The 25,234-nt window shown below is 46.6% G+C and overlaps 1 protein-coding gene across 1 annotated transcript; it reads right to left on the bottom strand.

Moving 5' to 3' along the window:
* Positions 1 to 1,361: 1,361 nt before the first annotated feature.
* FYTTD1 (forty-two-three domain containing 1) lies at positions 1,362 to 23,339 on the bottom strand. The gene is made up of 9 exons (XM_082224589.1): positions 23,162 to 23,339; positions 16,350 to 16,481; positions 15,171 to 15,316; positions 12,975 to 13,087; positions 12,535 to 12,631; positions 9,938 to 9,999; positions 4,527 to 4,601; positions 4,158 to 4,284; positions 1,362 to 3,058 (listed from the first exon to the last, which is right to left on the bottom strand). The coding sequence occupies exons 1-9, from the start codon at positions 23,322 to 23,324 to the stop codon at positions 2,963 to 2,965; spliced, it is 1,011 nt and encodes a 336-aa protein (XP_082080715.1). The 5' UTR covers positions 23,325 to 23,339; the 3' UTR covers positions 1,362 to 2,962.
* Between the last annotated feature and the right edge of the window lie 1,895 nt (positions 23,340 to 25,234).

Here is a 25,234-nt window from a genome sequence, read left to right as displayed (position 1 = left end):
TGGCTCAGCCTGCATTAAGCCCCTAACCTTCGCTCTGCTTAAAATACTTCTGCATAGTGTAACTTGCTCAGCTGACTGGGACGAGGTCTGAGTGGTCAGACGATAGAGAATCCCTAAACCCATTCATCTTCGTCAAGTGACTTGTGGACATTTTCAAGGCTTGCTTTCCCTCTGCCAAGGTCAGGCAGCAGCAGCAAACCTATTGAAGAAGAGGAGTTTGGATTTGATATCCCGCTTTTCACTCCCCTTCAGGAGTCTCAAAGCGGCTAACAATCTCCTTTCCCTTCCTCCCCCACAACAAACACTCTGTGAGGTGAGTGAGGCTGAGAGACTTCAAAGAAGTGTGACTGGCCCAAGGTCACCCAGCAGCTGCATGTGGAGGAGCGGAGACGCGAACCCGGTTCCCCAGATTACATGACCACCACTCTTAACCATACCACACTGGCTCACAATTGCATCTGAATGTCACCCTCCAACTGGGATTCAACTCTGCATTAGCTTTGATAAAGCAATAACTGTATGATTCCCGCCCCCCCCCCAAAGGCCTAAACCTGTAGGCTAACCCCTGCACAACCTTGCCCCTTAGCCTTTTCTCATGATGATCCTCCTTGGTTAGCTGTTCATTTTGGGAATTTACACAGGGTTAAAACATCAAAAGGCTTTTCACACTGGCCAGGCTTAAAACACGCTGCCTTCTCAATTGCTTTGGGTAGAGATGCTGGTATTCCTCTCTCCATGAAAGTTTGTCTTTGCAATAATCAGGAGGTGGGAACATGTTATTTTGCAGATTATTACCCCTTTAAAAAAGGGACGTGGGTGGCGCTGTGGGTTAAACCACAGAGCCTAGGACTTGCCAATCAGGTTGGCAGTTCGAATCCCCGCGACGGGTGAGCTCCCGTTGCTCGGTCCCTGCTCCTGCCAAACCTAGCAGTTCGAAAGCACGTCATGTGCAAGTAGATAAATAGGTACCACTCTGACAGGAAGGTAAAGGGCGTTTCCGTGCGCTGCTCTGGTTCGCCAGAAGCGGCTTAGTCATGCTGGCCACATGACCCGGAAGCTGCACGCCGGCTCCCTCGGCCAGTAAAGCGAGATGAGTGCTGCAATCCCAGAGTCGGTCATGACTGGACCTAATGGTCAGGGGTACCTTTACCTTTATGAGAATAAGGGGACAGTTGAAAGCAGTAATGCTTATGGTATAGCAGTCATTAGAACAACATTATTTGCATTTTTCTGGCACAGATCACGAGTTAAGATCATTGTGAAGAGTGGAGCGTTAAACATGTATTCCTGATTTAAGTACTAAGTTGGCCTTTGTTGAAGAATATGGAGCTGCAAAATTCATATCTAAGTACACACAAATGCAAACTTGTAACACTTTTATTTTTAAAAAGTCCAACAGCTTTAGAATAGATCCAAATGTATTAACTTCTCCAAAAAAAAAAATACCCAAAGGTAGATTTTAAAGCATATTCTCCTTAAATACAAACTAGCTCTCTTGAGATGCATTGCATCAATGTTTTGCATCCATGTTGATGCAAAAGGTTTTTTTTTTAAGTACATCCTGGTAGAAACCAAACACAGGATGATCATAAGCATATTTATCTACTTCATTTCTAATGGACTTCAACAGAATCCCTACTAACCGAGTAAAAACAACAACACAAAAGGAGGAGCTTTAATATTCCATTTTTCCCCATTGCAAAGGTATAGAAGGTATTTCAAATAATTAAAAACAGAAGATGATGAACATTAAATTGTCATGGAGGCATGACTACATAAAAACTGCTCTAAAGGCAGCCTTGCTACTGCCAAATATTTGTTTTGATCTCCACAATAAACTATTTTTTAAAAGAAATGTCAAAGAAAAACAAAGGTCAAGTTACATATATCAGGTTTCTGAGACTGAGCAAACCTGGCCTTCATTTACCTAGGTGTGCCTCCCAACACACCCACTATGGACATTTTAAATCCAGGAAGTAGGAGCTGTCCTCACAGGCAATTATGTTGAAATCAAAATCCAGCGCACATGAAGTTTGTGTGTGTGTGTGTGTGTGTGTGTGTCGACACCACCACTTTTGATCCCTTGAAGCAACAGGAAGTTGCCTTGAACCTCACAATGCTCACCTGGTGGGTCTGCCACTAGGTATACGAGTCACAAAAGTGCCACATTTGTACAACACAACAGAGCGACAACCAAAATAACTGATCCGGTAACATTGAATGGTCATCAAAGCATCGTTTCAGCCGATGAATATCTGAAGCAAACTCACAGCTTTAAAAAAAAGAGAGGGGGGAAATAGCTTGTATGGTCATTTCTCAAGGATGTGGACTAGGTATTTGCTGTGGCCTCATGTGAGGCCCTTGTTCTATCACTTAAGGGGACGAGAATGACCGCTACGCCTTTTCATCGCCAAGAAAAGCTGGATTCTTACTTGCTGCCTCGGATGCCAAACAATTTAGCTTCTAGTGCCAGATGAACTGCAGAGCTTGAGTGAAAGAAAGATCTGTGAGCCGAAGTAACGGAAAGGCGAGCAGCAGCAGCACTCAAGTGCTGCCCGCTGCAAACGTTTTAAGCAAATTTCGGCAGCCAGGGGCACAAAAAGAAAAGACACAGCTTTGCAAGAGCAGGTGGAGCAAAGACTGACCCCTGCATTAATCACCACCTCTGTGGGCTGTTTAGGAAACCAAAATAAGAACAACTGGCTTTGCCCCCCCCCTCGTCCAGGAGCCTATGTGGACCCTTGCAGTCCGAACAACAGGACGCTGTTTTCCAAGCAACACTGAATTTTCTCTTTTTATGGTCCACTATCATGTGAGGGTGTTCTCTTTTTAACTATTCAGAGTAGAAGCCGTCTAAAAACAAAATTCAGTTTATCAGTATCTTGACACAAAGTCCAACTTATTCTTCGGCCCACTGCTAGTTCAGTTCCTTAGAAAGATAGGGTTCCCCTGAACAGGCCCTCTAGCCCACAGTCACGAAACGGCTGCCTTTGTTCTGGGAGAGAGCTGTTCTCTGCTCCTTCAGGATCCCAAAGCGTTCGTTGAGGGTCATATTTGTCTGTGAACAAAGGAGGATGTAAATCAGTACAGCAGCCACCCATCAAGCAGGCCAAAATTATGGTGCCCGGTTAATATTTCAACCAGTTCCCCTAGCACATTTAACACACATGCTAAGCTTCAACTACAGTGGGGGACCTTGGAGAAGATACGGGTTGGTGGGTTAGGTGAGAAAACAGAAATTAAAGAGTAGTGTTCTAATTGTGTGGAGAGTCTGAAGGTGTTCGGAGCACTCGCAAGCAGGGTTCGAAATCAGCAGGGCGCCAGGCGCATTTTGCACCTAAAGATTCTCCATTTGCAAGCACCTCCAAAAGTCTGGGTGCCGTTTTTTGCGCCTGGCTGACACCCAAGGATTACTGAAATGTATGTGCTTTGAAACCTCGAAATTTATGTTAAGGATAGACAATATGTTAAGGAGTTTAACATTAAAGAGTAGAGTGTTTTGAAAACTGAAGTATGGTACCAATATTTTTATAGTGAACACTAAACTAAACATGTATTAACCGTTTCTGCTAAAAAGGTGATATTAACAATGTGTCACTTATGTGAACTGCATACGTATTAGTTCATGCTTATCAAAATAATAAATATGCTTATCATAATAATAAATATTAAAATAATAAAAAGTGTTGCCAACGCCCCCGACCCCCAGTAGCGACTAGATGTTCTGCTTTTGCGCCCACAACCCAGGTCCTAGAAGCCATTTGGCCCCTAGCTCTTCCATCCCAGTTTCTAACACTGCTTGCAAGAAAGCGCAAAGAAGAACCCAGCAAGCAGAGACACTGCATTCCTATGCTTCGGGTCACTATCTGGAAGAACCAAACAGGCCCAATGGTCTCCTCCTCTTGACCCTGCAGGGCCTGACTGGCAGTTTGTTCAGCCTCTCTCCAACCAGGGGCTCCCAAGTGAGTGAACAGTGTTTTTTACTCCAATCCAGCTCCATGGATGGTGCTTCCCACCAGTCCTCTGCATCCAGCCAGTCCAAGACAGGAACTCGGCTGCTCCGCAATTCCACGGCAAGATCCAAAGTCCAATAAAGAACCCATGGAGCCCGTTCTACTGTCAACAATGCACGCCCATTTTATCTGGAAGCAACCAACCTGCTTTCCGACACTGTTGATATCAAACTGCAGCGGGACCCCTTTGGGAATCTTCTTCTCTTCCGACTGGTCCTTCTTCAAGAGGAAGGGAGGCACGGGAGTGCTGGTCAGCCTTGGCTTCAAAGAACTGTGGGAAAAACACATGGCACACAGAACAGGGTCAACGGAAATGTCGATTTTCACCAAACTGTAAAAGCAGAGGAGACAAACACTACCTATTGCTTCCAAGCGAATAACAACACAACAAGCACAGGGGTGGACCTGGGTGATGAACACAGTTTCTCACCAGCCATGTACTTTTCCTTAGCTCCCACCACTATTCCCATCAACCAGGAGATTCCAGCGCAAGATGAAGCTAATTTTACTCACATGGGGGATGGGACTGCGCCAGGATTGTCAATGGAGACAGTCAAAATCCCTCCATTTGTAGTGGATGTTCGCCATCTGTTTGGGAAAGCACAAGACCCAGTTGACCCAGTAAATCCTCTGCTAATATTACATAGTTTTTCTATCCTGCCTTTCATCCAACACAGGAACACAGTGTGTCTCATAACATAAACTACACGAAATTGAATATACACATACTATAAGCACAAATCGGAGCCATAAAATAATAATCTCCAGAATCAGCATCAATTTTAAAGACCCAAAGGCTTGGAGGAACAACTAGTTTTAAACTTGCAGCTGGATAGTCCTAATGTGGAAGATGGTCAAAAATCATTCAAAACAGTTTCCATAAGCTATATACCGTATTTTTCGCCCCATAGGACGCACCGGCCCATAGGATGCACCAAGTTTTTTGGGGGGGGGGACGCACCGGCCCATAGGATGCACCAAGTTTTTTATTTCCCCCCCCAGGCGCTTGTGGGGCCGGCAGCAGGGAGAAGCGCTCTTCTCCCCGCCACCCGCCTGCAGACCAGGTCCGGGGACAGCGGGAAGACGCGCTGCGCCTCCCACCTGTCCCTGGAGCTTGTGGGGCAGGCAGCGGGGAGAAGCGCTCTTCTCCCCACCGCCCGCCCGCAGACCAGGTCCGGGGACAGCGGGAAGACGCGCTGCGCCTCCCAGCTGTCCCCGGAGCTTGCGGGGCTGGCGGCGGGGAGATGCACGCGTCTCCCCGCCGTCAGCCTCCAAACCACATCGGGAGACAGTGGGATGGCGGCGTTCCGCCTCCCCGCTGTCCCCCGACCTTGTGGGGCTGGCGCTGCGGCTCTCCTGAAGCCTGGAGAGTGAGAGGGGTCGGTGCGCACCGACCCCTCTCGCTTTCCAGGCTTCAGCGAAAGCCTGCATTCGCCCCATAGGACGCACACACATTTCCCCTTCATTTTTGGAGTGGAAAAAGTGCGTCCTATAGGGCGAAAAATACGGTAAGCACTCATTTCTCACTAGCTGATGTTTTAACTATGGGTCATAACGTAAACTTTATGATCCCAGGTAAAGCAGGATGAGGAAATCTGTGGCCCTCCAATGTTGCTGGACTCCCATCAGCCCCAACCAGCATGGCCAATGAGCAGGGCATGATGGGAGTTGTAGTTCAGCAACACCTGGAGGGCCAAAGGTTCCCAAGGACTGAGCTAAAGGGTGTTCTGAAAAGACCAGCTGTACAGGCAGTTTGCTTCAAATTCCCACTTTAGATAAAATCATTGATAGTGCAAAAGGTCAGACTTAGACAAGCAACAGCCTTTTTTTATAGGCTACTTGCATTCCTGGCTGCCTTAACCAATCTACCCTGGGCTCAGATGCGGGCACCCTTTTCAGGAGCTCAGCAGTTTGCCTGAAGCTGTACCAGCAAAGGCCTGAGCAATTTTCCCTTTGCTCGAGGTTGCTCCTTGAGACAACATTTGACAACAGCTGGCCTAGCATGTAGGGCTTTCCTTACCCAACAGCCAGACCACCAATGCTAGGACACCAGTTTCTAAAAGCAGAGTGATTTTCAAAAGAATGGGTTTTAAAAAGGATTAGACAAATTCAATGAGTTAAGGCTGCATAGGTGTCAACCGTCCCTTATTTGGCGAGAAACTCCCTTATCCCAGCGCCGTGTCCCACTGCTGTCCCTTACTGATGATGTCCCTTAAATTTCCCGGGTTTCAAAGGAAGCAGCTCCTCTCCCTCCCTCCCTGCCGGCCAGGGAGGAGGGAGGCTCCAACTGTGTTGCTTGGCTCCTGGCCCGCCCCCCTCCGGCCTCCTCTCACCAGCCTTGGCCCCGGGAGCCCCTCAGGGTTCTGTCTTGGGCCCGGTCTTATTCAACATCTTTATCAACGACTTGGATGATGGACTCAAGGGCATCCTGATCAAATTTGCAGATGACACCAAACTGGGAGGGGTGGCTAACACCCCAGAGGACAGGATCACACTTCAAAACGACCTTGACAGATTAGAGAACTGGGCAAAAACAAACAAGATGAATTTTAACAGGGAGAAATGTAAAGTATTGCACTTGGGCAAAAAAAATGAGAGGCACAAATACAAGATGGGTGACACCTGGCTTGAGAGCAGTACATGTGAAAAGGATCTAGGAGTCTTGGTTGACCACAAACTTGACATGAGCCAACAGTGTGACGCGGCAGCTAAAAAAGCCAATGCAATTCTGGGCTGCATCAATAGGAGTATAGCATCTAGATCAAGGGAAGTAATCGCTCTGGTCAGACCACACCTGGAGTACTGTGTCCAGTTCTGGGCACCACAATTCAAGAAGGACACTGACAAACTGGAACGTGTCCAGAAGAGGGCAACCAAAATGGTCAAAGGCCTGGAAACGATGCCTTATGAGGAACGGCTAAGGGAGCTGGGCATGTTTAGCCTGGAGAAGAGGAGGTTAAGGGGTGATATGATAGCCATGTTCAAATATATAAAAGGATGTCACATAGAGGAGGGAGAAAGGTTGTTTTCTGCTGCTCCAGAGAAGCGGACACGGAGCAATGGATCCAAACTACAAGAAAGAAGATTCCACCTAAACATTAGGAAGAACTTCCTGACAGTAAGAGCTGTTCGACAGTGGAATTTGCTGCCAAGGAGTGTGGTGGAGTCTTCTACTTTGGAGGTCTTTAAGCAGAGGCTTGACAACCATATGTCAGGAGTGCTCTGATGGTGTTTCCTGCTTGGCAGGGGGTTGGACTCGATGGCCCTTGTGGTCTCTTCCAACTCTATGATTCTATGATTCTATGATTCCCCACCGGGACTGAGGAGCCTTGAGGGGAGAGAGAGGGCAACCATAGAGAAAGCAGTTCAGACAGAGGAGGAGGAGGCGGAGGCGCAGGCAGGTGTTCCAAGGGCTAACCATAGAGGGGGAAAGCGGAGGAAGGACCGCAAGTGCTTCTCCCATAGATTTGTAGTGGTAGACTAGCATAGATGGTCTGATCTGCGGGTTTACTCTGGGCGCTATTCCCCCCCCACCTGCCACCCCACCTGATGGAACTGAGAGCTGCAGATGGAGCACGAGAGAAAAGATACAGAACTGCAGCAGCATCTTCACAGCTTAGACTTTGTTTTGCGTGAAAAGTGGTTGCTGCTTGTAGTTATTTAACTGCAGTGTTTCATCGGCTGGTGTCTTGAGCAGCAACCTCTGGAAACGAAGGGCTAAAAACCAGCGTTGCTCTCCAAAATTATCTGGTCCCTTTTAACTTCGCATTTCAGCTGGTTGACTAAAATCCCTTATTTTGGCTGCTGATCCCTTATTTTCAAGGCTGCTGGTCCCTTATTTTCAAATCTAGAAGTTGACAAGCTATGAGGCTGATGATGGCGACTAGCCATGATGACTATGTTCTCCCTTCTCTGTTGGAGGCCCCCTGCGTCTGAATGCCAGCTGCTGTGAATCACAAGCCGGGGTGTGTACTCAGATCCTACTTGCATGCTTCCCATTGGGGCATCGGCTTGGCCACTGTGAGAACAGGATGCTGGACTAGATGGGGCACTGGCCTGGTCCAGCGAGCTCTTACACTTCTTTCAAAAAGGTTGCAATTCTGCACAGTCTGTTCCTGTGTGGGAGGCCGCTGTCCCTAAACACACGCATGTGCATATCCTTCAGAGCACTTGGGGACTCTCCTTTTCTGGAAGAAACTCCTGTTTCCTCTTAGCAAACAAGTCCAAAAAGGAAGGTAGCTTCATCCAGAATGCAGAAGTAGCCACAGCAAAAAGTCCCTTGTATTATAAGAAAACAAATTAGACTGCAATTTTAAGCTACCAACCATTTGAGTGAAAGAGGCTGGCTGGTAGTCAAGATCAGCAGGAGTTCAGAAACCTTCAGGCTGAGTTTGGTGGCACTGCTCAGCTTATGGTAAGGCTTTCAACAATGGAATGGGGTAGGAAGCAATTTTTTTGTGTGATTTCCCCCTAACTCCTGCAGCTTCCCACCCCCCATAAATCTGCTCTGCGGGTTTGGGGGATCTTCCAGAGCAGATGGGGGATCTTCCAGAGCAGATGGTGCATCACTGAAATTACTTCCCTCCCTTTTCTTCTTCTGCCATCAGAAGAAACACTGTTTGATACAACCCCTTCCACATTCTCTACCTACTGACAACTGCCTCCTGCTTCCTTCCCCTTCTTCTTCCGTTGCCTGTCCTGTGGCAAGTGATAGATTGTAAGCTCCTAGGGGCAGGGACCTGCTCACCTGTACACCACAAAGCACAATGAAACTACTGATTTCAAAATGGCATTGATTTTTTTATTTCTTAACATTACTCCACAAGGATGGGTATGAGGCATCTAGTTAACAGATACATACCAGTTACTGAGCAAAAAGCTGCCCATTAAACACTGGACTGCTGGTATTCTTATTCTTATTCCCCACCCATCTAGCTGGTTCTCTCCAGCTGCTCTGGGCTGCTTACAGCACATATTCTACAGATCCAAGAGCAGTCAGAGAAGAAAACGGCATTAAAGACCTCTGCTTTCTACAATGCCCAACCAACCAAGTTTCCTTCTTACAAATGCTCTGTTTCTCACTGCCAGCAGCCCGGTCCCAACCTTCATTCAACATTTGGGGATGAGTAGCATACTGTCTGGGCGGGACATGGGTGGTGCTGTGGTGTAAACCACAGAGCCTAGGGCTTGCCGATCAGAAGGTCGGTGGTTCAAATCCCCGCGACAGAATGAGCTCCTGTTGCTCGGTCCCTGCTCCTGCCAACCTAGCAGTTCGAAAGCACGTCAAAGTGCAAGTAGATAAATAGGTACCGCTCCAGCGGGAAGGTAAACGGTGTTTCCGTGCGCTGCTCTGGTTTTGCCAGAAGCAGCTTAAGTCATGCTAGCCACATGACCCGGAAAAACTGTCTGCGGACAAACGTGGGCTCCCTCGGCCAGTAAAGCGAGATGAGCGCCGCAACCCTAGAGTCGTTCGCGACTGGACTTGACTGTCAGGGGTCCTTTACCTTTTTTTAGCATACTGTCTGATCTTATGCATGCTTCAGAAATTCAATGGGGCTGCTCCCAAGTAAAAGTGTATGGAGGACATCTACAAAACCTTCCCCCCTTGGAAAGCAAGTGGCAGGCATGCAACAGTTTCATTTTCAGAACTGGTGACATACCATATTATGACAGCGTGTTCAGAATATGAGACCATCCCTGATTTACACTGGAAGCCCACCCTTTCTGAAGCTCCCTGCCACCACTGCAGCAGGCCACTGCTCCTGCCTCCCAGCTCAGCAACACCCCAAGGCCACCTCCCAAATCAGACAGACATCCAGTGCCCTCGATACGCCCCATGAATATTTGGTCTAAATAGCCACAGTCTCAACACACATGCATTACTGCCACCACAACTGCTCTGCCAAATAAACTGGAACACTTACGGGCGAGTTCTGTTTGTGACCTGGGCGCTTAGGTCATCTTCTTGATGGACTTGGGCCTGCACCTGCCGGAGGAGGAAAGAAAATACCGGTAGAGAACATGAGAAAGCTGTAGATGTTTTTTGGTGGGGAGGGAAGACTTATTCAGGAGACAACTATAGACTTAGTCTAGGTCACTGGAATCTGACCAACACATTCCAGCAGGGTTGGGGTTTCTGGGTGTGAGTGTTTCTACAGAGATTCATAAAGGGATTTGCATGACAAACAGGCATTTACGAAGCTTGTTGGCACTGTGACATGACGGGTTACGTCTCTTTTTTGTGACTTTGAATTTTATTGTTATTCACATTTTTATACTGTATTTTATGCTACTTTTATAAATGTTTTAAATTTGTTGTTAGCTGCCCTGAGCCTGGTTTTTGAACCGGGAAGGGCGGGGTATAAATAGAAATTTATATTTATTATTATTTATTATTATTATTATTATTGGGATTTAACCAATTTGTTAGCCATTTTGAATACAAATAGCAAAAAGTGCAATATAAAGATTTCAAAATAAAACAACATGCAAAACATACAGATACAGAACGAACACTCAAAGAGGCTTAGTGAACCCCAAAAGTCAGTCGACTGGTGGGAGATTCCCCTCCCTCCACTCCATCCCATTCTGAAATGCTGCTTCTTCAAGTGTCATCTACACTCTGCCCCCAAACCTGGCTAGTAGGGCATGTCATTTTAGGGGGTGAAACTTAATTTTTGCTAATTTCTTCGGTGAGCGATCTTAAAAATACGTTTTTGTTTGTGAGGAATTCAAATTTGCTATTATTTTGTGATTGGACAACATTTAGCTTGGTAAATCTATGTTTGATTAAAAAGTACAAGAAGCTGCTCTTGGAAAAAAACAAATAAATTTAAATTTACCTTCTGAAAATATCAGATAACGCTTAAATACTACTACCACTGCATAAAATAACTGCAAGTACCGTACTTGGCAATCATTTTTATTTATTTCTATGCAACTTCACACACATTTTACTTACCACACAAGACTATATACTGATTTAACCAAAATATTTTTTTAAAATTTCCAAGTCATGTTACAACTTTTTAGCACCCCTCAGTTTTGGAATTTGAAAGCTGGAAAAAATCAACATGCCCAACTGGCCAGCATCAGCCACTGCGGGTCCCACCTTCTGCAAGCCAGCAGGACTGGCTTCATCCCTGCCTCTTGCTCTTTCCAGCCATGTATATATAGCATGGGGACGTGGGTGGCGCTGTGGGTAAAATCACAGAGCCTAAGACTTGCCGATCAGAAGGTCGGCGGTTCAAATCCCCGCGACGGGGTGAGCTCCCGTTGCTCAGTCCCTGCTCCTGCCAACCTAGCAGTTCGAAAGCACGTCATGTGCAAGTAGATAAATAGGTACCAGTCCAGTGGGAAGGTAAACGGCGTTTCTATGCACTGCTCTGGTTCGCCAGAAGCGGCTTGGTCCTGCTGGCCACATGACCCGGAAGCTGTATGCCAGCTCCCTCGGCCAGTAAAGCGAGATGAGCACTGCAACCCCAGAGTCGGCCACGACTGGACCTAATGGTCAGGGGTCCCTTTACCTTTATCTATATGTAGCTAAGCTGCGTGTCTGGTAACTCACTGCCTAAGATGCTCTCCCGCCCCAAAACTGTTTTGAGCCTCCCCACCTTCATTCTCCCTGCCTAAACTGCCTCTTCAAACCACTCACGTTCCCCTGCATGTGACCCCCTGCCTCACTTGACAATTCTCCAGCTTTGTTCCAAGCGGGCCGGCTGAGAACCACTTGTGCTCCCTTCAACAGCCCACTCCTGTTGCAAACTTATCTGGCGTTCCAGAGAACTCCGAGTCTTTCGCTGACTGCAGAAACGAGATGTACTCCAATTTGTACTCCTTTTTTTGGCTCAGAACTTTTGTTAAACTGCGAGCCGTGTCTATGCACGCCCTGCACTCTGCATCCACAAAGAGTGTGAAAGTTTGGTCCTGGTACTGTATCGCTGGCATTCCATCACGCCTTTAGGCTGAAGAAGGCTCTGAGATGGATTTCTTCAATAAACACACCACTGTGATGTTGGTATACAGCTTTACTCGGTCAGAACAACAGCGGCTGCTGGGGAACCCACAAAAGTAGAGTCTGCAGGCCTATAAATTACACAGGCTTCTATAGAGGCATTTCCTAACCTGGCTTCACACAAGCATAGAAATCAAGTCACAATCTCTGGGGAGAAGTATGTCTGCATTATCATCAAAGCTGGATGCCTGATTCAGTGAGAACAGGGCTTCTGCTCTCTACCAAACTAGCTCATGGCCAAGTTTTTCCTGCACCAATGCTTTTAATACAGCCATCGGAAGGCTCAGTCACGATAAATAGCACACAGGCACATACGCAACTCTTTTAGTGCCAATGACCGAAACCTTATGATCTAATGAAAAGTAGCATCTGAAGGAGAACATGGCTATATATAAAACACACAACTTTAGCCAAGTTTTCTTCAAACTCTATCCAGATGGCCAGATTATGTCGAAGAGAGAGGTGCAGGGGAAGAGAACAGCACTCTCGCTCTGCCTCCTACAGTACCTTCAGGCCCCTCTTAAAAAGGAAAGTGGCTTGGCGTGCGTCTTTCTGCTGGTAGAGCTTATTCCCGATCCGGGCAGAAGGAGACTGTACGTTGGTTCTGTAAAACATCCACAAAGAATCGTCAGCACCATTGATGTTACAGGGTGACGCAACCAGGACAGGCAAGTGCCGTGCCCCGAGGAGATCACAATCTAAAGCAGGGATGGGACACATTATGTTCCAGGAAACCTTCCAAGGGCCGTATGCCAGTGGTGGGAGGATCAGGAACAAAAGCAGATGGCGAGCAAGCAATGCTCATTTCCTCACATGCCACTCCCCATCCTCCATTTTTCTAGGCAAGGAAGCAGCACGGTCAGAGTTTGTGGCAAAGGCAGGCAAAGCACTCAAGGCACACGCAGAGCAGACCACAAGACCTTTTGCAAATGGCATATGGCTCTCACCTTCTGTTTAACAAAGTAGGCCTCCTGAGAATGGCTCCTTGCTTTCTCTGCAACTCAGATTGTCTTTGGACGGTGGTCTTCCTTTTCAAAACCGAGTAGTCCCGCTGTATGTTCTTCAGGAAGAGATATGTTAAAAAATTAGGTCCACACATTTCCAGCAGTGTTAGTCTGTTGCAGCAAAAACCCCAAGACATTTAGAAGCTGCTTTACTAATAGCACAATCCTAACCATGTCCACTCAGAAGCAAGCACTGTAGAAATTAATGGTGCTTCCTCCCAGGTGTGCAGGATTAGGACTGCAGCCTCTGTGTGATATTCAACTAGGGTAGAGTTATTACATTCACTGACTGCAACGGGTCTACTCGGAGTATGGACAAATGCTAACTCTCATCCAAAAACTGTCTCTGCCACCCAATGAATTACGAATTGTTTCGGACTCTATCTGCCACGCTGGCTGGGGCTGATGGGAGCTGTAATCCAACATCTGAAAGGTACCAGGTTCTCTGTTTCATTAATATATTTATACCCTACCTTTCTTTGAGATGGCTCACAACACAAACACAATTAAATTTAAAAACCCTGCAATATCCAAACAGAGCAGCAGAACAAGGGGTAACTTAAAACAGGAGCAATAAAGTTAGCGAAAAATGCCACCTTCACCCCTGGCCCAATATCTGAGAGGGTCCTTCTCTGTGTCCCAAGTATGGTGGATGTTAAGCAGATCGGGGCCAGAGAAAGAGCCTTCTCTGTGGTGGCGCCTGAACTGCTTATGCCCCACACATACCTATGGCCCTTCATGTGTATATACACATTTCATAAGGCCTGCTAGAAGTTTTCTCCAGTTGCATTTAGGACATCTCGGCTCTCTATCTGGGCCACTGAAACCTCATTATTTTGAGCAAGGCACCTTTCATAGATAACAAATGGGCATCTGGATATAGGACTTCTCAGAAAGTCTCTTCTGTTTTGGATGGGGTGAAGTACAGTCGATGCATCTTTGTGCCTTTATGTTTAGCCACTCAATGTGCTGTTTCTCTATACTGGGGTGAAGTATGGAAGTTTGTTTCATCTGCCTTTCGAAAATCTGCTTCTGGCCAGCAGAGCTGCTTTAGCATCTCAATCTGCAGATCATCTGCTACTAATCTGCTGCCAGGCATGTTGGTTTGGCTGCGACTTTTTACTATTTGTAAACCTCATAACAAGTGCGGGAAGGGATGGTCAAAGTCCAAAAATAAAAGTGTCGCGTGACACATACTATGTGAACGATTCTCCAAGAGCTTACAAAAGCCGAGGAAAGTGAAAGTCATGCTTAAGTCACCCTTGTAAGTTAGTCCGGAAGAATTGCTAGGGCACAAGATTGCTTTTTCTAGCCCATCTATTCACGCTTGCCATATTACTCATTGGTTGCCTACAACTTAGAGAACACAGAAATGTCCTGCCTCCCCAACTCCACCTGCCAGGGCAAGGGTCAGAACAACTCTAGCCCACCAGAGGTGAAATTAGTGGGGACACAACACAGGGCCTTTCTGACCACACAGCAGCCTGGGTTGTTTTATTTTGGGAGGGGGGGGGTGTCCTGCTTTTGCGTTGCATTTTTCATTTCTTCCTTCTTTCTATTGGATTTTTAATGTTACTTGTTTTGCTGTTTGGCATATGATTGTTTTAAGCCACCTCGGGGGTCCCCTACAGTGCCACGTGTGGCTGGGAACCCCTCTGGTTTCCTCCTGCAGTCTAATCAGGAAGTGAATCTGGGGAGAAGTTGTCCCACTCGGACGGCCCCTTCCCAATTACAACTTACTGCCAGCAGAGCAAGTGGACCACCCAATGTGAGGATCCCCTCCCCCCCCTCCAGGAAAGGAAACTGGCTCTCACCTTTGCCCCTCTGGATTTCCTTTGGCTCAGAAAAAACCTCCATCATAGTTTGGTGCAAACCACACACTTTCAGTTGGAAAGAGTAGTCCCTTGCCTCAGAGTGTTACTGGAGGTGAGAGCACCTCTGCCCATAGAAAGAGAGCGGAATACATGGAATGGGACCCAATGCAGCTGCTCCATTCATGGATGAAGCCTTGCGCTCTCGGAAAAGGCGGTGCTGAGAGGGGAGGAACTACACCAGATCCCACCTCAAGGCAGAGGCATTCTTACACTGCTGCCCAGAAAAAAGATGGGTACGTTTTCGCCCCAAAGCCCCCACACATACCTTTTCACTGAGAGGCGATCTGTTGAGGGGGCTGATGCCTTTGTGAGAGCCCAAGGCTTTCCTTGCCGCTAGCCCGGTTTTGACTCCATAGGGAGGCCTCTTTCCAGCCACCCGTTTTCTGCGTCCTAAACGGTTCTTTCCAAAACCTGAAATGGCATAAATAGGAGGCAAAAAGTGAGCCAGTGGCACAGAAGCAAGTAAGCATGCCTCGGTCAAGACTAGCGAAGGAGCACCGGCAGAGCTTTTAAAAATATATTTGGGGGAGGGATTCCCCTTCCATATTTATTTTAGAAAAAATCTGGGAGGAAATTAATAAAAACCCTTCTTTTCTTAGCAAATCTAAACTTGTATGCATATCCAGGAGCAAGTCAGCATATGGAAATCGTTGCCACAGAGGTCTGTGGCTCCCTAGCAAAGATACTTGAAGAGGATAAATTGACACACAGGGGAACAGCTCCATCCACATCTCATAGCAACAACACCAAAAAACACGGCTTTCATTATCAAAGGGATTCCATTCCCCAATACCAGATGCTGGGGCTTAACACCAAAGGAGGATTATGTCTCGGGTCTTGCCGGTAAACCTTTGTAAAACATCTGGCTGGCTGCTGCAAGTATCAAAAATATTGAAAAAAAATAACTTGGGTTGACAGTGCATCACAATTCTTATACAGGGATGGGAGGCAGAGCCATTTCGTAAGTTCAGCAACAAGACAAACTCCATCTGGGTCCTCCTGATACCACACTGTTTCTAATCCAGTTCATCATTTTAATAACTTCTATTTAACTTGAAAAACTGGTGTGTGGGTCTGTTTTTTTCCTCCTCCCTAACCATCCCTTTTTTGTTTTGTGTTGTGTCGGGCAAATTGTAAGCCCGCAGGCAAGAGACTGTCTTGTTTTAACTGATGGTGCGTAAGTCACTCTGGAAGACCCTGGCTGAAAGACAGGGTAAAAATGTTCCAAAAAATACTTTACTCTTTTAAAAGGGCAAAATGCATTATGTATTACTTAGCACCTAAACCTGTACAGGCTGTTCTACTTTTGAGCATATATTAAGGAAAATGTTATTTATCACCTGCCTTTTAAAAAAGGCAGGTCTCAAACAACCTTGACATTTTACTGTCCCGATACAAAATATGTCCCCGGTGTTTCAGAAAAAAAGCAAGCAAAACTACCTACCTGTGTACTCCTGGATTCCCCATTTGGTTCTCCTCATCCGGAATTGCCGCTTGCCAGCCTGTTGAAGCCCCCTCTTCATTCTGGGAGAATACTGCTTCCTCTCTTCTTTCTTATTCAGTTTAATTATATCATCTGCAATACACATAGTGAGCATTTAAGTATTGAACACTTCTCACTGTGGGGGACCAAAACAGGAACCCATGCATGATTTGTTATTTTTAAAAAGCCTCAGGCTTTCACTTAAGTAAACTCTTAAGTTTGTTAAATAAACTCCCGGAATAGATCTGTAAACCTTTAGAAACTTTTCTGGAATTGAGAAACTTTCTGGAATTGTGTAATGGGATTAATTGAGTCCTTGTCTTCAGCCAGCCTCCCTCCCTTGTTTCAACAGGGCCCTGGGTCTGTCACACTTCTCTGTAGAGAGCCATGTGCATAGATGGTGCTATATACATACATTATCCCTGCCAAATAGCTCAGTCAGTAGAGCACGAGACTCTTGCTCTCAGGGTTATAGGTTCAAGCCCCATGTTGGGCAAAATATTTCTGCATTGCAGGGGGTTGAGCTAGATGACCCTTGTGGCCCCTTCCAACTCTACTATTCTATGATTCTATACATACAAAATTAGGTTTAGCTGCAATGCAGCGTCCACTGCCATGTATGATGCTTGTGGGAAAGCCCAATCTCTCCATCTGAGGAGTGGCCACAGTACAGTGACGGCACACGCTCCTTGCATGCAGAAATTCTCAGGTTCAACCTCTGGCATCTCACAGGTAGAGGAAGATGCTCTTCTGGGGACCTGAGAGCTGTTGCCAGTCAAGTGTGGTCCAGACGGTCAGCAACCTTACAATGAAAGGCTGCTTCATATGTCTTGTAATCCCTGCTCTTCACGCCTGCTCTTTTTAAAATGGGGTTAGGTGAGTTCTGTTACTAGTTTAGCCCAGTGTATTGCCCAGAGTGCTACACAGCCAGATAGCACTCTGAAAATTGCATTTATCACATATTTGTGATAAGCTGAACTCCTTTTAGAAGGCTGCTTCAATCCCATGAGATGTACACACGGCTTACACTGCAGAATCTATAGGGTGACACAATAGAATCTTATATTTCTTCGATTTGAGGCCGTCCTGAATCCTCATTTGCCTTGAAAGTGCTGAAGGCTGCAGGACAGCAATCTAACAGCAAATAAATAAAAATCTTTGCAAAAGCATGACCATTAAAATTTAAACCAAGAGCCCTTCCACATCTCTGAACATATATTGCACCTACAAGCGCTAAGATAATGAATTCTGTCAGTAATTCAGAATGCCCCAGTTTTCTTTTCGCAAGAGTTGCTATAATTCATTCAGCACCATTACTTCATCCCTAAACCCATTGTTAGCCTGCATTTGATTCAACTTCAAAATGAGAAACTGACTCCCAAAGTTCAGAAGTCGTCGCCATCATTGCAATCACTTCTACAGTGAAACTGCTGTGTAACAGCATCATTCTTACAACAATCCTGCAAAGAGGAACAGAGTCTAGCGAACGTGTCCAAGGGGATTCAGCAAATTCGCATCTAAGTCAAATTTGAAGCCAGCAAGCACACATAACCTGACTGCTCCCAAAGCCAATACTTTCCTTGCCCCATAAATATCCCCCCGCAAAAAAAATCATATTCAGGGAGACTAGCTCCACCCTCAGCCCCCAAGACAAATACACATCTCCTAAGAGAACTCATTGGCTCTCTCACTAAGGTCATTTTGCACTACCACACATGCTCTCTAAACTGTAGACCAGCTGAACATATCACACCGCAGGAGGAAGCCTCTGACTGGTATACTATCAGCACAAAGTTTGTTTCAGAAGGTACGGAGGATTCCAGCGGATGTTGCTACACACAGCAACCCAAGTCACAAGGGCAGAATTTCAGATTAACTTGTCTTGAAGAGTAAGGAATCAAACACAGCAATGACACTTCTTACGATGCGTTTGCTGCTAGCCTGCAGTTTGTGTTCGGTGGTCAACCAAAGATGGGTGTGGCTAAAGTGAAGGACCATTGGAAATGACCTTTCTGCCTTGGCCTTCTCTAACAAAATGATTTACTGTATCTATGCAAATCCTTCTTGCCAGCAAGATCATGAGGATCCAGAAAGTTCAGAGTGATGAACCAAGAAGTCTGGATGCAATAATGGGAATAAAGTAAAATGATAGGTAAATGAGAAGGCCAGAAGGCTGGCTTTTTGCACATAAAAGCCTCTACATGTAGCTCAGGGGAAAGCTTCCTCCATCAACCAGAAATTCTATAGAAATGTAAAGGTAAAGAAGGTAAAGGACCCCTGGTGATGGACACAAGGCATCCGCAGGTAAGACAGAATGACGCATCAGGAATCTGTTGCCATAGTCATTGTCCTTGATAGGTAAATCTATTCAGGAGGACCATCCACAAAGGAAACCTTCCAGATGGGTCATCCTTGTTTACATGCCCAAATCCACCTTTTAGCAGAACCTTCCCTATTACATCACTGAGGTCTTCTTCTCCAGAAACTCCTCCCCTATGACCAAGCACACCCACCTGAATTTTACCCTATCCACTCTCATTCCCTCATTTTGACCCCTTCTCATTGGTCATCATGCCAACTCACCTAAAACACACTTATTAAAGTTCAGGCTCCTTGACCACCTTCTACAATGCTGTCTGAAGTTTCCCCTCTGCTCTCTCTTCCTCTGAGCAACCATTCTGCACACACCAGGAACATCTTTAAACTTCAGAACTAAGGCTTGGTGAAGGGTCTATGCCCGTGATCCTATTTTACTAATAAAGATCTGAACTCTCTGCATAGACTCCTGAGCTCAATGCCTGGGTCCCATCTCTTCTATCACCTACAAACACAACATTTCAGGAGCAACTATCTCCACTTTCAGAGCTATTCCCCCTTTAGAATAGAACTCTCTATTTCTTTAACTGAGAAGTGTGATTGTGTTAGAACTATAAATGTATGCTGCTGCACTTTATTACAAAAATCACATTTAATGCTTTATAAGAAATTCTTTTGTGTAATTTTTGGGAAGGCACTCAGAAACTTCAGAGGGTTTGGATACACATGAAAGGCAGCGCTTGGTTCTACGTCAGCTAAAAGTCCCCACTGGTGCAAGTTTCACATTCAGCATCCCCACCCCCACCCTGCACCTCCTGTTAACACACTTTACAGCATGAAACACACCCTGAAAAACCAGGATATGGACATTAGCAAAGTAATCCTATGAAGTGAGAGGGACTCTGGTCTGACCCTACACGGCTTCTTGCTGCAGAACAAGAGATTGTGCCGTGATGGAATATAATCACACGTCAGCAACTTGTTGAACAGGACACCACAGCCAGCGATGATGCCGTATTTTAAAGGCATCTTCCGCTTTTAGTTCTAGGTCAACAGAGGTGGAACATCAACTCAATGCACTTATGCAACTCCCCTAATATATAATAATAAAATCACAGCAACAAATCTGCAGATTTGCATGCATCATTAAAAGATTTACGGTTAGGATGGTCAATGGAGATATCTCATTATATACAAAAATATACAGTTGTGTCATACATACATACATACATCGTATATCACAGATCGCCTTCCCTGGTGCCCACAGGGTTTCCTGTGCCCGCTGGAATTACGCTTGTAAGAAGCATTCTACTGCAGCCAAAGGAGAAGGTTGTGGGCTCTGTGTGCTTGGTTACAATGTGTATGTGTGTTTGTGTCCATGTGGTACCCGTGACAGTTTCTCCAGTTTGCCAATATGCTCTCAGGAAAAGCTTGATAATCCCTTCCTTATGTATTAGTTACAGTAAGAGAGTCTATGTAGGCGAAGAAGTCATCAATTTGGAGGTACTTGGTCAGGAGACTTGCAACCCAAGGTCAGGCATCACGTTGTTGATACTGTTCCTTGAAGAAGCAGATCTACAGTGTTGGATATCCAGGTGGTTTATAGGAAGGACTGCTTTTAATCAGACTTGGCTGATGTCCCAGCAGCAGCCTTATCTGGAGAACTCAAACCTGACCTCGGTCGGTAATCCATGCCCTGGTGCTTCCAGGCTGGACTGCTATAATGTTCTTTGTGGGTCTGCCTTTAAAGACAATCCAGGAAGTTCAATTGCTTCCTGATTACTATCAGCAATTTAAGAGACTCCCATCCTTTTCATTGGCTGCTTCTTTCTATCCAGGCCCAATTTTGATTTTAAAGTGCAGGCTACAAGCTTCAAGCAGGTGTTTCCAGGAAGCCTATAAATCTATAATTATTAATCATACAAATGGGGCATTTAAGGTGCCAGCCTTCACCCAGTTCCTCCCTCCAGCAAATGTCACTCAGATTTTATTATTCTTATTTATTATGTTTAAAGGGCTGCCCATCAATAAGTAATTACTGGGCAAGAAACAAACAAATCTATATTAAAAAATACAATATATGTGCCACAAAGCCTTTGGCACACACCCTTAAGCACACAGCTACAAAATAAGCACATTCTCTTCTTACACGCAACACCACCTCCTCCTCCTCTTGTCTGTGTCGATTTACAGATTTTAAGTGTCTGATGATAGAGATCTGTCTTCTTATACTTTCAACAGCGGCACATACGTAGAAAGCCAGTGTGGAGCAGTGGTTAGCTTGTTGGCCTAGGACCTGAGAGACCAGGGTTCAAACGCTTGCTTGGCCATCAAGCTCAGTGGATGACTTCTCAGCCCAACCTACCTCTCATGGCGGTTGTTGTGGGGATCAGGAGAGGCGGGGGAGAGCCATGTACACCACTTTGAGCTTCTTGGAGGAAAAGGTAGGATATACATGCAATTAAAAGTACTAATGATAGCAATAGATGGCACTTTCTAATCTACCTCCTCCTCATAGTAGTAGCAGCAGCAGAAACCTATTCGAAAGCATATTACAGTATTCTAAATATTAGATTTCTGCATTACAAAAGGGTTGGACTACATGACCCTTGGGGGTCATCAATTCTATGAAAGTGCATTTCCTCATACGAAAGTCCCCAGGCTCTGAGATCTTTGGGGGAGCCAGTGTGGTGTAGTGGTTAAGAGCGGTAGTCACGTAATCTGGATAACCGGGTTCGCTTCCCTGCTCCTCCACATGCAGCTGCTGGGTGACCTTGGGCCAGTCACACTTCTCTGAAGTCTCTCAGCCCCACTCACCTCACAGAGTGTTTGTTGTGGGGGAGGAAGGGAAAGGAGATTGTTAGCCGCTTTGAGACTCCTGAAGGGGAGTGAAAGGCGGGATATCAAATCCAAACTCTTCTTCTTCTTCTTCTCTCCATCCTGCCACCCCCACAGGAACTCTTGGTGGGGTCTTGGGAGAGGGGTGACTGCTCCCAAACAACTCTGGAACTCCCTGCCTAGAGAAGCTAGACTGGCTCCCTCCCAGCAGGTGAAGACCTTCTGGTTTCAACAGGCTTTGGGGAACCGACTGCTTTTCATGGACGTGATGGTGCTGTGCTGTTTTTATTGTAACCATCCATTGTGTTTTTAATAGATCTCATTTATTACACAGAGGTACATACATACAGTGGTACCTCTGGATGCGAACAAGATCCATTCCGGAGCCCCGTTTGCATCCTGAAGCGAATGCAACCCCCATCTGCGCAGGTTGCGATTCGCCGCGTCTGTGCATGCGCTTGATGTCATACTGAGTGTCTGCGCATGCGCAAGCGGCAAAACCTGGAAGTCATGCATTCTGTTACTTCCAGGTCGCTGCTCAAACCAAAAACGCTCAACCCGAAGCTAATTTAACCAGATATATGAGTGTATATTGTTTGGACTACTGCAATGCACTCTATGTGGGGCTACCATTGAAGGTGAACCGGAAACTACAATTAATCCAGAATATGGCAGCTAGACTGCTGACTGGGAGCGGCTGCAAAGACCATATAACACCGGTCTTGAAAGACCTACACTGGCTCCCAGTATGTTTCTGAGCACAATTCAAAGTGTTTGTGCTGACCTATAAAGCCCTAAACGGCCTCGGTCCAGTATACCTGAAGGAGCGTCTCCACTCCCATCATTCAACCTGGACACTGAGGTCCAGCTCCGAGGGCCTTCTGGCAGTTCCCTCCCTGCAAGAAGTGAGGTTACAGGGAACCAGGCAGAGGGACTTCTTGGTAGTGGCGCCTGCCCTGTGGAACACCCTCCCTGTAGATGTCAAGGAAATAAACAACTATTTTACTTTTAAAAGACAACTGAAGGCGGCCCTGTTTAGGGAAGCTTTTAACATTTAATAGGTTATTGTATTTTAGTGTTTTGTTGGAAGCCGCCCAGAGTGGCTGGGGGGACCCAGCCAGATGGGAGGGGTATAAATAAATTATTATTATTATTATTATTATTATTATTATTATTATTATTATTATTATTTAATTACGGTAACGTTCAATCGTTTTTCTCAACTCGCTTTTCTGGTTTTTAAGCTGCTTTTATTTTTACCGGAGTCCCTGCCAGAAGGAAAAGGCACGGCTCCAATAAATACCAATGCTACCGGTTCTGCTCCTGCGGCAGGAGGTTCCCCCGATCTTCCCCGGCGCTGCCTCTCAGCCCCGCCCACGTCACCTGCCGCGGCCCCCCAGGCTCGGTCCCTAACTCCTTAGGCTCTCCCAACTGCCTCCCCCCCCCTTCTTTGCTCCCTTTGGTTCGGCCCCCTCTTCTTCTCCTCCTCCCCCCTCCCAAGAGAGCACACATGGTTCGGTCCGAGCATCCCTCGCTCGGCTCCCCGCTCCCAAGCCCCGCCCCCATTTTGTGTCTCCCCCCCCCGTCCCGCCGCCGCCCACTTGACCGGCCTCCCTCACCCAGCGACATGTCGATTTTCTCCAGCGTCTCGCTGCTGACGCTCCTCAGCGGGGCTCCGCCAGCGCCGAAGCCGCTCATGGCCGCCGCTCCCAAAACACAAGACCGAGAGCGAGGAAAGCAGCACCACAGAAGCTCCTCGCTCTCTCTCCCCCTTCTGGGCATGCGCCGGGCGCGCTGGACGCATGCGCCACGCTCGCGCTCTCCTCCCGCGTGACGGAACCCAACGCCTCCTCCCGGCGCGAGAGCCGATTATGGGGCGGGGTCCGCCTTCGCCCGTTGCTGCGCTTGCGCGAGCCGAGCGGCTTCGGCAACGCTCCGGGGAGTACCGTAGTTCGCCGAGCTGAGCGCATAGGAGGAGGTACCGTAATGCGCTCTGCGGCGCTTCGCAATATAAAACCTAACAAGCAACGAAAGCCTAAAGAGATAAGAACAAGTTAAAAGCAAAAGATCAAAACATAAAATAAAATAAAATATAAATGAAGCTGATTAGGAAAAATCCTGGGGTGCGGATTTACTCTGCTGTCCAGCTTGTCGGGGTGCCACACCCCGCGGGTCTCTCTGGTCAGCAAAAGGAGGAGTCTCCAGCCAAGTTAAAGAAGCAAACAGCGGTCAGTAGACCTGGTCTTTATTTGTTGCAACAAGGTTCAAACGCACAAAGAGTGGCAACCCCAAGCATGGGATTGTGTGACCTTTTAAGACCTCTCCCCATTTCCCATAATACATTTTTCAACAGCATCATTGATACATCACAAATATGTCACAGTGTAGGAGTGTTTGGCATGTAGAAGGTAAAGGGACCCCTGACCATTAGGTCCAGTCATGGCCGACTCTGGGGTTGCGGTGCTCATCTTGCTTTATTGGCCGAGGGAGCCGGCATACAGCTTCCGGGTATGTGGCCAGCATGACTAAGCCACTTCTGGCGAACCAGAGCAGTGCACAGAAACGCTGTTTACCTTCCCGCCAGAGTGGTACCTATTTATCTACTTGCATTGACGTGTTTTCGAACTGCTAGGTTGGCAGGAGCAGGGACTAAGAAACGGGAGCTCACCCTGTCACGGGGATTCGAACTGCCAACCTTCTGATTGGCAAGTCATAGGCTCTGTGGTTTAACCCACAGTGCCACCCACGTCCCAAAAAATGTATAGGTAGCTAGATACCAATTCATCGTGGCTCATCTTATTTGGAAGCAGCATCTTATGTTTGAATAACAAATAAAATTCTGGTGCCTCATGTAATGCGATGGTTTTTAAAACCTGATTCCTACATTAATATGGGAAAATGATGATGTTTGGAGCCCCGGTTTATATTGTCAGCATACTGACATAAAGGTTAAAATGCTTTTGCTTAATCCCTCAACCAATTTAACAAAATGAAAGATGGCAGATGCTCTGTGTCCAGACAGCAGGTGCAAAGCAGACCAAACACAGACAGATGGTGGTGGAGGAGGAGACAGCAGCAACTTTTAATATCCAAGCCAAGAAAGCAGCTGCCTGCAACTGGACATCTGCAAAGGAAAATGGAACAAATTCCAGCATCTAAAAGAACTATTTAAGCATCACCCTTTTGGTGTCCCCCATATGGCAAAAGTCACTTGAGGGTCAATGATGAAATAAAGCAACAATCAGCATAACCTTTTCCCCCAGCTGACGCATTTGCAAAAAAGAGAAAACTGATAGAAAGGGCTGCTGCTGTGATAATAATACAGATTGCAGTGTGCTAATATTGGAACAGTTTAATAGGTTCACTAACATGTTAGTAAGGGACACGGGTGGTGCTGTGGGTTAAACCACAGAGCCTAGGACTTGCCGATCATAAGGTCGGCAGTTCGAATCCCCACGACGGGGTGAGCTCCCGTTGCTCGGTCCCTGCTCCTGCCCACCTAGCAGTTCAAAAGCATGTCAAAGTGCAAGTAGATAAATAGGTACCACTCCTGCGAGAAGGTAAACAGTGTTTCTGTGCGCTGCTCTGGTTCGCCAGAAGCGGCTTAGTCATGCTGGCCACATGACCTGGAAGTTGTACACCAGCTCCCTCGGCCAGTAAAGCGAGATGAGCGCCGCAACCCCAGAGTTGGT

The sequence above is a fragment of the Podarcis vaucheri genome (assembly GCF_965113315.1).
Source record: "Podarcis vaucheri genome assembly, chromosome: 5".
NCBI classification, from domain to species: Eukaryota; Metazoa; Chordata; class Lepidosauria; order Squamata; family Lacertidae; genus Podarcis; species Podarcis vaucheri.
This window is presented reverse-complemented; position numbering and strand designations above follow the sequence as displayed.